A 15,308-nucleotide genomic window follows, 5' to 3' on the forward strand; every position below is an offset into this window, starting at 1 on the left:
ACCTACAGAATTCCCCTTGGGTGTTTCTTTTTCTATCAATAGAGGAAGTTAATGTTCTCAAACCGTGAAAATGTTATATTATGATTTTTGAAGGGGGGCACACAATTCCAGATGGCTGGTACTGGAGCAGCCAGGTGAAATTATAAAAGTCAGAAATTAATCTGTTCTTACTCACACACAGCAGCACAGTATCTGCTGTTTTAGGAATTCTCATTTTCTACTGGGTACAGCTGTGACAGCAGATTTTACACAGATGTACAGTGGAATATGTACTGTACAGGTCCCTAGAGGCACAATTCAGTGATGGTGAGCTGATAAAGCATATCAAATGGCTGAACAGAAGAGTTCTGTCAGACCACTGCCTCCAAGGCCTGATGGTCTGATCCACCTTCCATTTCTGGTTTGAATTAATAAAAATGCAGTGACTGTAGTTCAGCACAGATCATGTTACCTACTGTAGTTGACAGTGAAGCCAGTTTGAAGTGTACTTCAACTAACTTGAGGGTTAAGATGTGATTTTAGGGCTGAGGTTAGAATTGACTTTTGGTTCAGATTAGAGCATGGTTTAAATGTCTGCCTTTAGTTGTGATGGTTAGAGTAAGGGGCTAGGGAAGGCATTATGTCAGTAGAGGTCCTTACTTCAATGTAAGTACAAGGATGTGTGCGTGCGTGCATTTGTCCTTTCTGTTGGACAAGCCCAACAATTCTGCAAGTATGGAGGAGGAGCTTGAGAGTTCACACCTAGAGAGTGTAGTTGAGAGTTCACACATACTTTCTACTCTGACCCTTTGTTCTCAAATTGAGCCCATCATTAACAGGTAGGAGGGGAAACCTTACTGAAGGATAAAGTTGCGCAGCGCAACAGGAAAATAGCGCAGCTGCTGGCGAAATACCAAAGAAAATAAACCAAGCGGCAGCAGGAGAAAGGCTGCACCCTAATTTCTTCATATGAGCAATAAATATCGAACAAAACCAACATTAACCTGCAAGTTATACAAAGTTCAGCTCATGGTTTGTAAATACTAGAGCAACACAGGAGAACGTAAGAATGAAACACTGGTGTCCCGGATGTAGTACCGGTAACAAATGGTATTTATCCATCATGAAGACTCTTCATTAAGTGCTGCTGTGTTGAAAGTTACTGTTTTACTTCATCTGTCCCGTCGCGAGCATCTGCTGGCTGCGCAATCATCTCGTTCGCTACGTGATGAACGGCGCAACAACAGAACAGCGCAACTTAAACGTTGCAGACACTAACAGCAGCATTTAAATATGACATGTTTTTTAGTGGTTGCCACTGTTGCCTCAGAGCCAGAAGGAGCCCAGGAGTCTTGGTGTGGAGTTTACATGTTCTCCAGTGTCTTCATGGGTTTTCTCCCACAGTTAGGTTGACTGGAGCTGCTGCATATCTTCACATTGGAACACAACTCTATGCTTGCTTTGTTTATTTATATTTTGGATATTGAAGTTTTAATTTTCAAATGCTGAATTTTGTGTTTTGTTGGAGATTTAAAGAGTCAAAATCAAATTTTAGTTTAAAAAAAACCTAAGGGATTCCTAACAAGCAAAACATCAAGCAATATATTATATATATATATTTTTTTTTTCATCCGATTAATCCAAAAAATAGTCAACAGATTATTCGATTGTCAAAATAATAGTTAGTTGCAGCCCTAGTAAAGATATAAATTACCAATAGAAAACTAAACTGCTAAGATTTCAAATTTCTTGCCTGGTGAATGTCCACGTCATCTAACCTGACCACGACACAGCTCGATCGCAGCCGCTTCAGCGACAAGCCTGAAGGACCAGTCACAAAGTCCTTGGTAGGGGCCTGCTCTTTCTTACAGTTTGCCTCGGGACTGGACTGTCCATCTAGATTATGAGCAGAGAAAGGAGACGACACACTTAGTGACCAAGTAAAACAACTTGATCCTACACAGGCATCATAGTCCCACTCTCAGCAGTAACTGCATATTTAAAATAGACATTATTAATATTACTGACACATTTGGTGTATGTGATGATCTGATTATTAAACCTCATATTTATTTGGATTATCATTTGAAAACCCTACAAAGTAAAACTACTGTTGTGTTTTCAGTTGTAAAGAACAGACTACATCTTATCATTAAGATGGACACAGTGAAGTTATAGCCATTCTAAGGTATTCCAATAATGTTGACCCTATCAACAAACTCCTACCTTCGTTTAACTATATGTCAAACTTAAATCTCATATGATGACCAGTTTGATGTTTACTTTTCTGTTGGCTTGTTGATCTATTTTATTAGGAAGAGAAAATTATTTTCAATTTAAAAACATGTTGTTTTCCAAATTCCAACCTTGACCTGTTTTAGCTGGGCTGTCTTTAGTTGTCTCTGCCTCTGGTCCTGGGAATCCGGACCCCTCTACTCTTTTCTGATACTCCTGCAGCAGCTTCCCAGCCCACTGGGCCTGAGCCTCCATGGCTCCACTGTGGCGTTCCCAGTGTCGGCATCCATCAGCTATAACAAAACAAATTTAGAAATGACTTCTGAATCCTTCATAACTATTATTTATGTCTATATATGATAAACGACACAATGATAACAACGATGACTCATGACCTAACCACTTAACAAAAAACTATTCAACCAAGAATACTTGTGTGTATGTGGGTGGGCACAAGTACACAGGAAGCACTGGAATCTCATTCACTTCAAAATGCTGTAATTTGCAAAAAAGAAAACAGAAAACTAAATGTGTCATTCAACATAGCTGGCAAATCTACATTATCCACATCAGGAATTCCACAAGGAATAATGGTACTGGGCACATGGTCCTGGGCCATTAGTCTGCTTGAACAGTAATCCTCCTAACAGCTGGTCCTGTGTCAATGCTGTGGTTTCAGTAGAAGTAGTACAAAGCTTCACATTAAACTGCAGTTATCTTATGGGGACAGCCATTATACTCACCAGGTCTGTGGACAGGGTAATAGTCAAAGCCCAGCTTCCTGAAGGTCAGCTGCATGGCACCTTGTAACCCTGGTGGGGGAGGCTCATCTAGGCAGGATCACGTTAGAGCTGTTTAAAACTATCTACATCTAACAAAAGTAATAAAACAATCTTTGACTCACAAACCTTCAACCACTGAAGAGCTATCGTTGCATATGTGTAGGTCCAAGCGGGATATGAAAGTGTGGTAGGAAGACTCCTTGACATCGAACAGATCAAAGTACTGACTCAAGTTGCTGGGGGTGCCAGTGGGAGCAGGAGGAGGTTCTGTCCATAGGCTGTGGAGGCCAGGAGATGGAGGAGCCGTCTAAACCAGAGGTGGGACAGCGTTTAAATGACTAAGAAAACAAAAAGATCCACCTACTGTAAAAAATTACTGTAATAACTTGGATGTCTGTTTAATAGTAAGTTAAACAGACATCCAGTGAGAGCTCAGCTGAGATTTATTTTTCATATGTCGATATTGCTCATAGGATAATGATACAGAGAGACAAGGATAATTAAACCAAGCTGGATGAAACTGTCTACGTTTTGAAGTGACTCAACAAAGATCACATGTTGTATGTTTGCTACTTTAATGCTTCCCAACTAGTATATGCACTTTTGTTGTGATGATTTGGAAACACAAGCTGAAACAGTCAGTGCATCTCACCATCACTCCAGGCTCTGGCCTTTGTGTCTCTCTGAATGACTTGCTGCTCTATTATCAACAACCACTACAACTACAAAAGCATCTATGTGGTGAGAACACTGAGCCTGTATTTTCTCCAGGATTTTACACCATTCATGTTTGACAACCTTGATTTGTTTAGTAGTAGACTAGTTTTGTCTTAAAGTGGCAAAATGATAAGACAGACTTTTAAGGGTTTTTGGGATGTAAAATTTCTTCACATATAACATTTGTACTGATAGAAATGAGATGGAACCTGCAAGGATTCTGCAGTCATGCTCTTCCTCTGCTTTGCTGATTTCTCCATGGCCTCACTCAGCGATTTGGCATAATGGATAATAGCTTTGAGCTGCGAGTCCGTCAGCACCCACAATAGGTCATCCAGGATGAACAGCAGCTTGGACGCCAAAACATTACAGTCCTTTATCTGGAAAAACAGGGGGTTGAGGATTTGAGATAACCTATTACTGAGTTCACATTGTGACCCTTGATCTATTCAATCCTAAACCAATAGAGGTCTTACTCTGCGTTTCAGAGCTATACGAATTCGTCCTTGGTTGGTAATGAGGCGTAACGGGGTGCTACCAAGGTCCTGGTCATCACTCTCGATGGCATCGGCCTCAATTCGCAGAGTCTGCCAGTTAATTTCTTTGAATGTTAATACCTGAATAAATAAATAAATGGAAAAACATGAAAAATAAGGCACAATGTGTTAATGCCTTTTGTTGGTACAAATAATAAGCAACTGACTAATTCCCTTTCAATTAGATATTACAAGATGTTATTTTAAGAGTTGTTAATCTCACTGAAGTCACTGCAGCTAATAAAGACCAAACCAACTGCTTTGATTGAATTATTTCCTATAAAGGCTTCACTTCCTGTCACTCCACTCAGACAAAAAAGCAAAACCTTTACCTACCTCTCCTCTCTTTGGGTCAGTGACGCGTGTGTAGCGTAGGTCACTCTGCTGCCATTTAGGGTTGAGGCTGTTCCCTTGTAATTGCCAGAGTTCAAAGGAAGCGTGGAAAGCACGAGCCTGCACCTTGATGGTAATGGAGTTGATTCGAACAGACATGCCTTCCACCACTTTCTCAGCAAAGCCATACTCGCTGCAAATACACAATTTAAACCTGGCGATGTCAGCAACCTACTTACAGTAAGAATAAAAGACTCACAAGACTTTTGCAGCCTTACCTCTGACCTGCTGTAATAGCTATTGGAGAGGGACCATTGGGTGGTCGAGGCTCTTCACAAGTCCTCATTTCTACCTCCACCTTATCCAAAAACTGCACAACAGAAACAACGATTCACACACAATATAGCATTGAGAAATGGCAAAGAGCTAGGTACTATCACATTTTTTAATTGTAACTAAACAGATCAAAAATGGATAGAAAGGAGCAGAGGATGATAGAGACAACATAGCTCTCACCAGGCAGATGGGGCTAGTTTTCAACTTTGTCCATTGGATCTGAAAAGAAAAGGACAGCAAGGTCACAACAGTCAGTCACAAACTGTTGCCACAGCATTCTGCTTATCATTCACTGTGAAGATAAGCAGTTCAGAAAGATGTGGCCAAGGGCACAGCAAGCAACGTGATGCAGAGATCATGATGACAGCAGCTTAACAACAACAACAACAACAACAACAACAACAACAACAACAACAACAACAACAACAACAACAACAATAATAATAATAATAATAATAATAATAATAATAATAATAATAATAATAATAATATAGTTTCAGGTGTGATAACACAAAGGAGGATAAAGATCAGGAATAAGAGAGTAGGCTTTTCCACTTGTATGGCTGTTCAACCATGATGGACGGGTACACTGACCGCATCACTGCAGCCGCCACACTGATCTGTCTGTCAACCTCACGCTCCTTCCTTCCCTCACTCGTGAGCAAGACCCCAAGATACTTGAACTCCTCCACTTGGGGCAAGTAGACTTTCAAGCAGTCAGATTTTGAAAAAAATTGCTAAATTGTCTAAAACATGTTCAGAACTGATCCAGATGTGTGTTATATGAATAACCCCAAAACAAGTGAAACACAGGAAAATCAAGATTCAATTCAAGAATTAATCTTTAGGTTATCAGCTATGTACATAACAACAGAAATATACTGGCCTTTAATTTTTAGACAAATTATCAAACATTATCAAACTCTATTGTTGTCAATATTCAGTGTGCAATAGCTAGTGTGTCCTAACACTATCGTAGTCTATGGCTCTTTGTGTCTCTTTGAATTACGACTTGCTGCTCTCATGTGAAACAAGTGCTGGTTTGAAGGATCTTATATCTGTGGTCTGGCCGGTTCTCAGTTTCTCTAATGGTTATATGAACTGCGAATTCAAAAAGTAAGCTCGTTGGCACTAACAAACAGAAAACCTTTGTTTAGCCCGAAAATGAACTTTGACCCGATTACAAACCTAGATGATGCCATGTACCCATTTCTGTATTTTAGACATCTTCTTAGAAAAAAGAGAGGGAGGTTCCCTGTATGAACACCAGCACATTCTGGTTTGACCAGTTAATAACATACCCTTATGGCGGCTTTATTGCAGTAAACCCGAGTGACAGCCAGCCAGGTAGGCAGGTCGAGCATATTTTGCAGAACTTCTTCATCAAGCTCGAGGTTAGACAGCTGCCCCTCCCCTTTCAGCGTGCTCAGATTGATCTTGTCTGGGGACAAATTCTTAGTAAACCTATAAAAAAAAACAGATAAAATATTATATATAGTTATAATGGAAATGATTCCAAACTAAGGAGTTCCATGTAACTTTAGTCAGGGAAACACCAGCATACATCACTAGAGATAAAAATTAATGATGCATCTTGTCCAAGATGTCTCTGTGCAACTGAGTGAGTCATCCTGAGAAACCATAGCAGCCTCCTTACTCGAGTCAAACAGATGCACTGCCCAACTAGGTTAAGGGTGCTATGAAGCACAATTTCACGTCCAGAGAATGAGCCACTACCAATAATATAACTGCTGCTAATATAACAGCAACATCCAGAGACAACTGAATTGTTATGTAGTTTTATCTCACATGAATGAACAGTTTTGGATTCAAATGTCAAAAACAGTCTATGTCTACTGTGTGCCTGATAAATCTATTAAGCTAGTTGAATTTCTATTGAGCAACAACATAAATGCTACAGAAATCTGTCTTTCTAAAGTACATTTTCATATTTACCCCAATGCTTTACATGGGCCTTTAATGAGTCGAGCTGGAAGTGTAAATCTAATTCACATGTCTGGAAATACCAAATAGCTGTGGCCAGGCTGTACATCATTAGCCTGGTTTAATAAGTCCACAAAATCCAAAGCTTATCAAAGGCAAGAAAGAAGTTATTGTACAAACTTGGCCAAAATCACAAATATTTGGTTTTACTATTAAACAGTACCAAAACTGTTATAAGTCATTAGCACACTCAGCCTTGACGGAACAGAAGAAAAAAAGTATTGTGTGAGAACATACACATGGCATTACATTTGTCATTGCCAGAGATGTGCTGGGAAAAGGCCTGAATAAAAAAAAATGACTTGTAATCCCTCTTACTCTTACTTCCTCTGCTACTGAATATAATGCTACTGACACTAGCACAATGCAAGATAACTAAAGATGATGATAAAGCTCAAATTATCATCCCCTAACAAGGAATTGTCTATGAACCCCAATATTAATATGCTTGCATGTCTAGCTCCCTGGTTTAAATCAACTGTACCAGGCTATTACATATTAAAGGAGGGTAAAGAAACCTGTTATGCGACTCTTTAGCCTATTTGCTGCGGCTGTGGTAAGAGAGATCTTTCACACATATTTCAGAAAATGGGCAGATGCCACAGAAAACACAACATGACTGAATCGCCAACATTGCTGCACCTTGAGGAATTGTAAACAGGTGTAAATAAACAACCGAGGACAGTCAAGTGCAATAAACCTGACCATACTACAAGAGAAATAAAGATGTATCAATACAATATAAATGTGTGTAAAAGCATTTACTTTTTCAGAGGCTATATGAATAAAATAGAACATATTTATTTATACCTATCTACAGTATAACATTGATTTTCCTGTCATTCTGCTGAGATGATAAATTATGGTTAATTGAAGCATTAATTTAGTAAATATTGAAACAGGAATAATTTTCTACAGACTAAGAGGGCTGATTCTACTGCTTCAGATGAATTAAAATTAACCGACAGTAAGGTGTTAGTTATCGATAAAGCTCCGTCAGTGCTGATGGGGACGAAATGCAGAACAAACTCAAATATTAAGGCAGCACAACATCTATAAAATCGAACATAAACTACTAGACACGCTACTAGACAACTCGTGTAAATGACCGTTATCGTGCTCGCTCTGGATGAAGGTTTTGCTGCGTTTACTGTCCCTGTCATGCTCCCTAACGTCCTTCTCATGATTATTCCCGTTATTTACAGCATTAAAATGGCAGAGTGGAAATCCGTGAGGTTTCGTGTAACTATAACGATAAATATTATTCTTTGTCGTATCATATATTAGCCAGGAGCGTTAACATCTCAATGGAGCCGTGCTAACTGGCTAGCCTGGAACAAAGGACTGTGCTTACCTTGATAAATGCTTCAAGATTTGCTTTTTAATAATCCCAGCCATGTCTGTTAGCCTTTCTGCCACACGGTGACAACGGTTTCTCCTTTTACACAGACACAGATCAACTACTAGCTTGCAGGTAGCTCTGTGTTGTACACAGCACTGGCTGTGTGCATGTTGTTAGCCGCAGCTGCCACAGCACCGCCGCTAAACACCGGACAGCAGCTGACTTACAATTATACACATAGGCTCGCTCCCGCACGCATACGCACGCACAGTTCACCAATAACAACACGGCAGCGCGGACGGCACAATGCTGCCATCTGCGGGAAGATAATGGGAAAACTAGACGGTATTACCCTCGAGCAGCTGAATCATCATGTACATCTATAGGTAATTTAATGATTGTATATTAACATGATGCTACAATATTTATTATTTATAGCGGATATTTTAAACATCTGTATAATGTTACTCATTATGCCATATATAGTTAATGTAACTGTTTAGTGGGGATGCAAACCCAATAAAACATTAAAACAATCAGAGGCTCCCATTATCTAAAATTTTCTAGCACATAATTTTCTGATTGTGTATTGTGTATTGCAGTTTTACAGTCTTTAATGAATTAATGCTGCCTCTCTTTGGGTTTCTGTGAACAGATGAAACCCAACTTTACCATAGATTGCCAGTTGGCCATGTCGCAGGGAACAGGCAAAACTGGTTATGTAGAACGTTCAGTAACAGCTGCCACTGAGCAGCACCTGAAGGACTGGAATGACACTTTTTCGACATATTTCAGATGTTTTGGTAAATGTGTACATTCTTCAAGGCTTAAAAATACATTATGACAATTATAGATCTTCAAAAGCATAAAATCAGCCTGTGTGCAAAGAAAATACCTTATATATGAAGAAAAATGTTTTAAAAATCTTTTATTATTTAAAATGTGACCCGTTACAAACTTCACATTTAGATTATATTTCTTAGTCTTAGAGTTCACACGGATAAATTAAGTAGCTTGCCCATATTTTACATCTAATTACGTCAAATTGTCATAATCATTTCATCTTTATTTTATAAGAAATGTTTGATAACATTATTGTTACTCAACTGTATTGTAGTTAGTAACGTGTTAACGTTCATGTAGCTACTGAGTAGCTAGTAATAAACTTGTTCCACTCAGTACGTGGACGTGAGCTCCGATCATGTGACATGCGCAGTTCGGCCCTGTTGTTGATTTTGTTATGACAATTCGAGGCCTCGGACTAAATTAGAAGCAGGCCGCCGTCTCAGTCCGGGTAAATCCGAGATGGAGGGCATGGGCATGGACCTGGACCTGGACCAGGAGCTCATGCAGAAGTTTAGCTGCATGGGCACAACAGACAAAGACATCCTAATATCGGAATTTCAGAGGCTCCTCGGGTTTCAACTCAACCCCGCTGGATGCGCTTTCTTTCTGGACATGACCAACTGGTGAGCTCGGGGACTCGTGTGGCCTGCTGAGCGGCTCGCGTTAGAGGCTATGCTAAGTGGCTGGCTACACAGAGAGCGCGTTGTTAACGCACAAAAAAAGATAATTAGATGGGAAAGAGTGGGAAAACGACGGAGGCTGTAATCCTGCAGTGTGACACTCCGGTAGCTGTGTAAACGCGATTACGCCGCAGTAACGCAACTAGCGTCAGCGTTAGCTAGCTTACTCGTGATAACTCGTCACTGAATGTGCTGGTACAGTAGCGCAGTGGTATTTACATATATGAAAAACTTACAAACCATTCTTAGTTTACACACAACTTATATCACATTAGAGGACAGCAATTAACAACCAATAACGTATGTTATCATAGAGATAAAGAGTTTTCTTGTACACGTTAGCGAGCTACCTAGGTAGTTACCAATTTACAACGTTACAGAACCCAAAGTTTAACTTCAGCATTCTGTCGCAGTATATGTTCGTATTGTGTGTTAAAATATGCGGGCAGACAAAATGACCAAATGTACCGCTCGCCTTTAAACAAACAATCACAGTTAGCAATCGGTACAGTTTATTACGCAATACGGTAGCGTAGCCTCATCGACGCAACACTGAACAATGGTTCAAAGCTCACCCCTGTGTTTATGCAAGTTCGGACAGTCTTTAGTCTTTATTGCGTTTCCACAAGCACACAGGCCACTCGTATTGAACTTTAATATGGTTCAGAAGCAGTGATGTGTAGTTGTGTGGGGGCGCCAGTGAACCTTCCCGTTAGGGAAGGTTGCCTATCCTCCCTCACTTATGTTGAATGAAGCAAACCAGCGCAGGCCCGTGGGAGGAAACTGGGCCCGTGTCTATGGGAAGCGAAGGCTGGAGTAGAACCACGTGGTGCCGTGTAAAAGGTCCTCTGCATCGTGCTTTCTAAAAATAAAAAGTGCTGTTTTATGGATGACTAGCACTTCTCTCTCTCTGCAGAAGAAGCTGTATGAGGATGTAAACCTAACTTGGGATAACCTTGCATGTTCATTGACTAAATAAATACTCATTTGATTAAAAATCACAGTCAATGTAATTTAATTTCAGGAACAAAGTAGTAAAACTAAATGTTGTCCAATGCTCTGACAGTTTACGTAAACCCTGAATCATTTGCTATTTATAATTAATTATTTATAATTGATCAACTTTATTTTCTACCTTCTGTTTCTCTAGGAATTTACAGGCAGCCATTGGTGCCTACTATGACTTTGAGAGTCCCAACATCAGTGCACCATGCATGTCCTTTGTGAAGGATGTGACTATTGGTGAAGGTGAATCTGTTCCACCTGACACACCTTTTACAAAGACGTGGAGGATACAGAACACAGGTATGTCTGCTACTGTTTCTGTACAGAGCAGCCAATTCAGCCACACTTGTGTCATTCTGAGTAACAGCACAGTTGTGTGTGTGTGTGTGTGTGTGTGTGTGTGTGTGTGTGTGTGTGTGTGTGTGTGTGTGTTCCAGGTGCAGAGTCATGGCCTCCTGGGGTTTGTCTTAAGTATGTTGGAGGAGATCAGTTCGGCCATGTAAATATGGTGATGGTACGATCTCTAGACCCCCAGGAAATGACTGATGTCAGTGTGCAGATGCACAGCCCTGTGTCTCCTGGAATGTATCAGGGTCAGTGGAGAATGTGCACGGCTACTGGACTTTACTACGGCGGTAAGCACAGCAAGCGTCACATCAGTGATAGGTTTAAATAGCTATTAACATGCTGATAGGATTAGTAAATAATCCAAAATACAATTTTTTGTATTGATGTCATCAAATCATTGTAGCAGTAGTTTGGGAGCCAATATTGAAGATAAAGTGCTACATAATTGTGTATACATACGGTCATTATATTAGGGCTTACAAACTGAACAGTCATTTATCTAATTGATTCGTCTTGCAAGTTTAAAAAGTGTATGATGGATCTGTACAGAAATGCTTCTAATATTCACCCAGTTATAGATAAGGAAGCAAAAGAGTTAAAGTTAAAACTATATAAATATTTAATTAAATTAGTAGTTAAATCCACAATCATTTAGCTAATTAGAACTGTTTTTTTTCTTTAATACTTTTCTGGTGTTTAAAAAAGTTATTTTCTTCCTGTTACTTCTGTTTGCTGAAATGATCAATAAAACGCTCACTTACCAATATAATCAATGGCTGCAGCCCTGAGTGTTAATTAATTCAGTTTCATGTTGTGGTCAGACTGTTCATGCTAATGTGTGTTTTGGTTCACACCCTTAGAGATGCAATAATCCTGTTTTGCATATAAGCTCACCTAAACACCATAAAGAACACTCTTTGTTCTTCTATACAGATGTAATTTGGGTGATACTAAGTGTAGAAGTTGGAGGCCTCCTTGGTGTCACGCAGCAACTCTCCTCCTTTCAAGCTGAGTTTAACACGCAGCCCCACCGTAGCCTCGAAGGAGGGTACAACCCCTTTGCCTCACCAGAGAAAAGCAAGTGCCCCAACAGCAGCAACAACAACAGCTTCCAAGATGATGGCGTCGCAGACCAACATTGGCAGGAAACCACTAACCAGCTACAACAAAATCAGAATGGACTTTCACACAACTCTGTGGATTTAGTAGCAAATAGTCTACAAAACAATCTGTCAGTAGTATCTTACAACCAGGTAAGACATTATGTGGCATGGTGAATCTGGATTGAGAATATTTATTTTCAAGTTAGTTTCAGTCAAACTAATTAATATAATAATTTCTTCCCTATAGTTACACTTTTGACTTTACTTATAGGAAAAATTCTAATCCTTTGCTCTCTATCCTTCCAGGGTATACAGGAACCCTATCCATTTGGGCAGTCTTAAATCATGGGACTTGTCACGTTGGAGCATCACTAAACTGTACCTCTGGAGTTTGACACACCATTAATTTAAAGAAGAGGCTTTATTTGTAGCGGGTGGTGAGTGTGTAGATTCCCAAACACTTTATGCAAAATCCAGCTACAACCAGAGGCCAACGCTCCACGTGCAGCCTAACCAACGTCCGATACTACTGTATGCACGTGTGAATGCTAAGTTAAAAATGAGTGCTAAGAGTTGTTTGGGTATTTTCTTTTTTGGTCAGAGTGCAAATGAAACATTGACAGAAGTGTGTTATTTGTGAACTTTTACGTACACATGCATTGTGCAAACTCAAAGAAATACTTTGGAGGAAAAGCCATTCACTTTGCCAACAGATTCTCTAGGTTCTGCTCTTGACTATATATCAATTTGTTTTTCATGACCAGTTCTTTGTAATATGAAAATACGATGTCCAATTACCTGAATATCATATTTTACATCTCACCTTAATCTGTTAGTAAATGCATCTAGAAAAGGGAAAGCGCAGTGGAAGCCTGCTTGCTTTTGTATTATGTGTAGTGATTTCCATGCAGCAGCAGTTCTGGAGCAGTGTTGGTGTCCCCCACAGGAGGGAGCCAGCCATTACTCAACAAGATCTAGAATAAAGAAACTACCATGTTGCTCCAAAACACAGTACCACTATTTTTTTGTTACTATAAATTAAATTAAGACTGAATATGTTTTCTATAGCAGTGAAGGTTTTCTTTATGCCTTCTCTTGCATTAAACAGAATCATAGGTGACTTTTTAAAAAAATCACTTCAAACATTTATAAAATAGTAAAGGGATATGAGTACAACACTTTTTATTAGTCACTGTTTGGATATAAGAGTTTGCAGTGAAATTAATAGTTATGCCCTCTGTCATAAGCCGGCATACCATAAGACCATAAGCCATACGAACAGCAGTAAAGACATCACTCTGCTCTAAAGTTCTTAGTTTAAAGCTGTTTTGGTTTTATCATGTTGAAATGAATGTATCTGATGAATGTAGATGGAGAAAACATATTAATATACCCAAAGGTTCTATGTTGTATTTTTACATTGAACTGACATTTTGTTAATGTGATAAATGTTGTGGATTTTCATATTTTTATGGTTGAGATGTTTAGACCCCCCCCCCCCAACACACACACACACAACCACATGACCACCCCACACATGACCACCCACCACCCAAATACGACAGACAAACTTTTGTTTACCGAGGACCTACTTGCACTAACAGGCTGATCTATGCACTGAGCGATGTGACCTCCACCTGAAGGCCGGTGTGAACTGTCCTCCTTCATAAGTACAGTTATGTCCTGGAGGGTTTGACAAATCTGTCACCCACAGTGTCATAGACCATCATCAGGTAAACAGCCTCTTCAATAAGGTTGGAGCCTCTACACACTGGCTGATGCAGGTTGTGCATCTTCTGTGTGTAATGTTAGTAGTAAATGTTTGCCTGTTGTCAGTGTCAATCCATCAAGTGTGGGTTTTGTTCTTCGTGTAATGTTGCTCTCAAGTTTCCACTGGCCAGAGTGCAGAATGAATCAGTTGGCACCAGACAGCACATTAATGAGAGAGGGGACGTACAAACAAACAAAAGCTTTGTTCCTATATGTTTGATGAATGTTTATATAATTAAATTATCACTGAAAACAGTGTCTGTTTGCAGTCTCAAAAACCGAAATCAATTCAAGATATTCACACATACCAAGTTCAATTTTATTGAAAAAAATGTCCTACTAACTTACTCACCTGCAATTATAAAGCTCCTTCTTATCTTAAAGACCTCATAGTTCCTTATGCTCCCAGCAGAACACTGCAGTTCTAGGCTACTTGTGGTTTCTAGAGTCTTTAAATGTAGAATGGGAGGCAGAGCCTTTATTTTCCAAGCTCCTCTTCTGTGGAACCAGCTCCCTGTTCAGGGACACAAGCTGACACACTCTCGAGATCAGGCTTAAAACCTTCCTTTTTGATAAAGCTTATAGTTAGAGATGGTTCAGGTCACTGGCAATGATTGTTAGTCACAGGAACCATCTCTTAGTTAAGCTGCAATGGACATAGACTGCTGGGGGACTTACATTATACACTGAGCTCCTCTCTTTCCTTCTACCTCTTCTGTACAAAAACCTCCCATCATGGTTCCATGTTTAACTAACCTTGTCTCTTTCTCTCCAGTAGTTGTGCTTCTTCCCCACTCTCTCTCCCCCACTCTGTCCTCACCTACAGGTATCATTGGACTCAGAGCTCTGTGTCTGTGATGGCCAGCTGCGAATCCAACCATCCTGCCTGTATCCAGTCTCTAGTCCAACCGTCCTGCCTGTGCTCTGTTGTTGCTTGTTGTTGTTGCTGTGCTTTTCTCTCTCTCTATCCTCTCACCCCAACCGGTCAAGGCAGTTGGCCGCCCACATTCAGCCTGGTTCTGCTGGAGGTTTCTTCCCCGTTAAAAAGGGAGTTTTTCCTCTCCACTGTTGCTGTCAAATTGTAATTAAAGCTTGCTGTATGTGGGATTTGTTGGGTTTAGTTGTGTTAGGTCTTAAACCTTACTTTGTAAAGTGCCTTGAGACAACCTTGTTGTGATTTGGTGCTATATAAATAAAATTGAATTGAATTGAGTTGAATTTTAGTCATGTGTAAGTCATCATATGTTGTCTACATTGTTTCTCTCTAATTTGGCATTTAGAAATACATGTAA

General features: G+C 39.8%; 2 protein-coding genes across 4 annotated transcripts in view; one reads left to right on the top strand and one right to left on the bottom strand.

Annotated features, from left to right (window-relative positions):
* bltp3a (bridge-like lipid transfer protein family member 3A) overlaps positions 1-10,505 on the bottom strand; it is a 17,747-nt gene extending 7,242 nt beyond the window's left edge. Inside the window, exons 1-11 of one of the 3 annotated variants that reach the window (XM_055510192.1) lie at positions 10,366-10,505; positions 6,220-6,382; positions 5,099-5,137; positions 4,861-4,952; positions 4,586-4,775; positions 4,190-4,330; positions 3,923-4,093; positions 3,123-3,303; positions 2,958-3,044; positions 2,346-2,507; positions 1,733-1,875 (exon numbers count right to left, since the gene is read on the bottom strand). In XM_055510192.1, the coding sequence (XP_055366167.1) occupies positions 1,733-1,875; positions 2,346-2,507; positions 2,958-3,044; positions 3,123-3,303; positions 3,923-4,093; positions 4,190-4,330; positions 4,586-4,775; positions 4,861-4,952; positions 5,099-5,137; positions 6,220-6,282 (1,269 nt within the window). In that variant the 5' untranslated portion in view covers positions 6,283-6,382; positions 10,366-10,505. Of the gene's footprint in view, positions 1-1,732; positions 1,876-2,345; positions 2,508-2,957; positions 3,045-3,122; positions 3,304-3,922; positions 4,094-4,189; positions 4,331-4,585; positions 4,776-4,860; positions 4,953-5,098; positions 5,138-6,219; positions 6,383-8,276; positions 8,509-10,365 lie in introns of those variants that run through there. The other 2 variants (XM_041071551.2, XM_029156564.3) reach the window with 2 other exon arrangements.
* LOC114858670 (protein ILRUN-like) lies at positions 9,474-15,239 on the top strand. The gene is made up of 5 exons (XM_029156166.3): positions 9,474-9,733; positions 10,941-11,095; positions 11,233-11,430; positions 12,077-12,396; positions 12,553-15,239. The coding sequence occupies exons 1-5, from the start codon at positions 9,570-9,572 to the stop codon at positions 12,586-12,588; spliced, it is 873 nt and encodes a 290-aa protein (XP_029011999.1). The 5' UTR covers positions 9,474-9,569; the 3' UTR covers positions 12,589-15,239.
* The last annotated feature ends 69 nt before the right edge of the window (positions 15,240-15,308 follow it).

The sequence above is a fragment of the Betta splendens genome, chromosome 7 (genome assembly GCF_900634795.4).
Source record: "Betta splendens chromosome 7, fBetSpl5.4, whole genome shotgun sequence".
Taxonomy (NCBI): domain Eukaryota; kingdom Metazoa; phylum Chordata; class Actinopteri; order Anabantiformes; family Osphronemidae; genus Betta; species Betta splendens.

Excerpts from the sequence above, each read along its gene's own strand:
- LOC114858670 (XM_029156166.3), top strand. The coding sequence starts at position 9,570 with ATGGAGGGCATGGGCATGGACCTGGACCTGGACCAGGAGCTCATGCAG. Across the intron at positions 11,431-12,076 it reads TACTGGACTTTACTACGGCG|ATGTAATTTGGGTGATACTA; the intron begins GTAAGCACAGCA and ends TCTTCTATACAG. Across the intron at positions 12,397-12,552 it reads CAGTAGTATCTTACAACCAG|GGTATACAGGAACCCTATCC; the intron begins GTAAGACATTAT and ends CTATCCTTCCAG.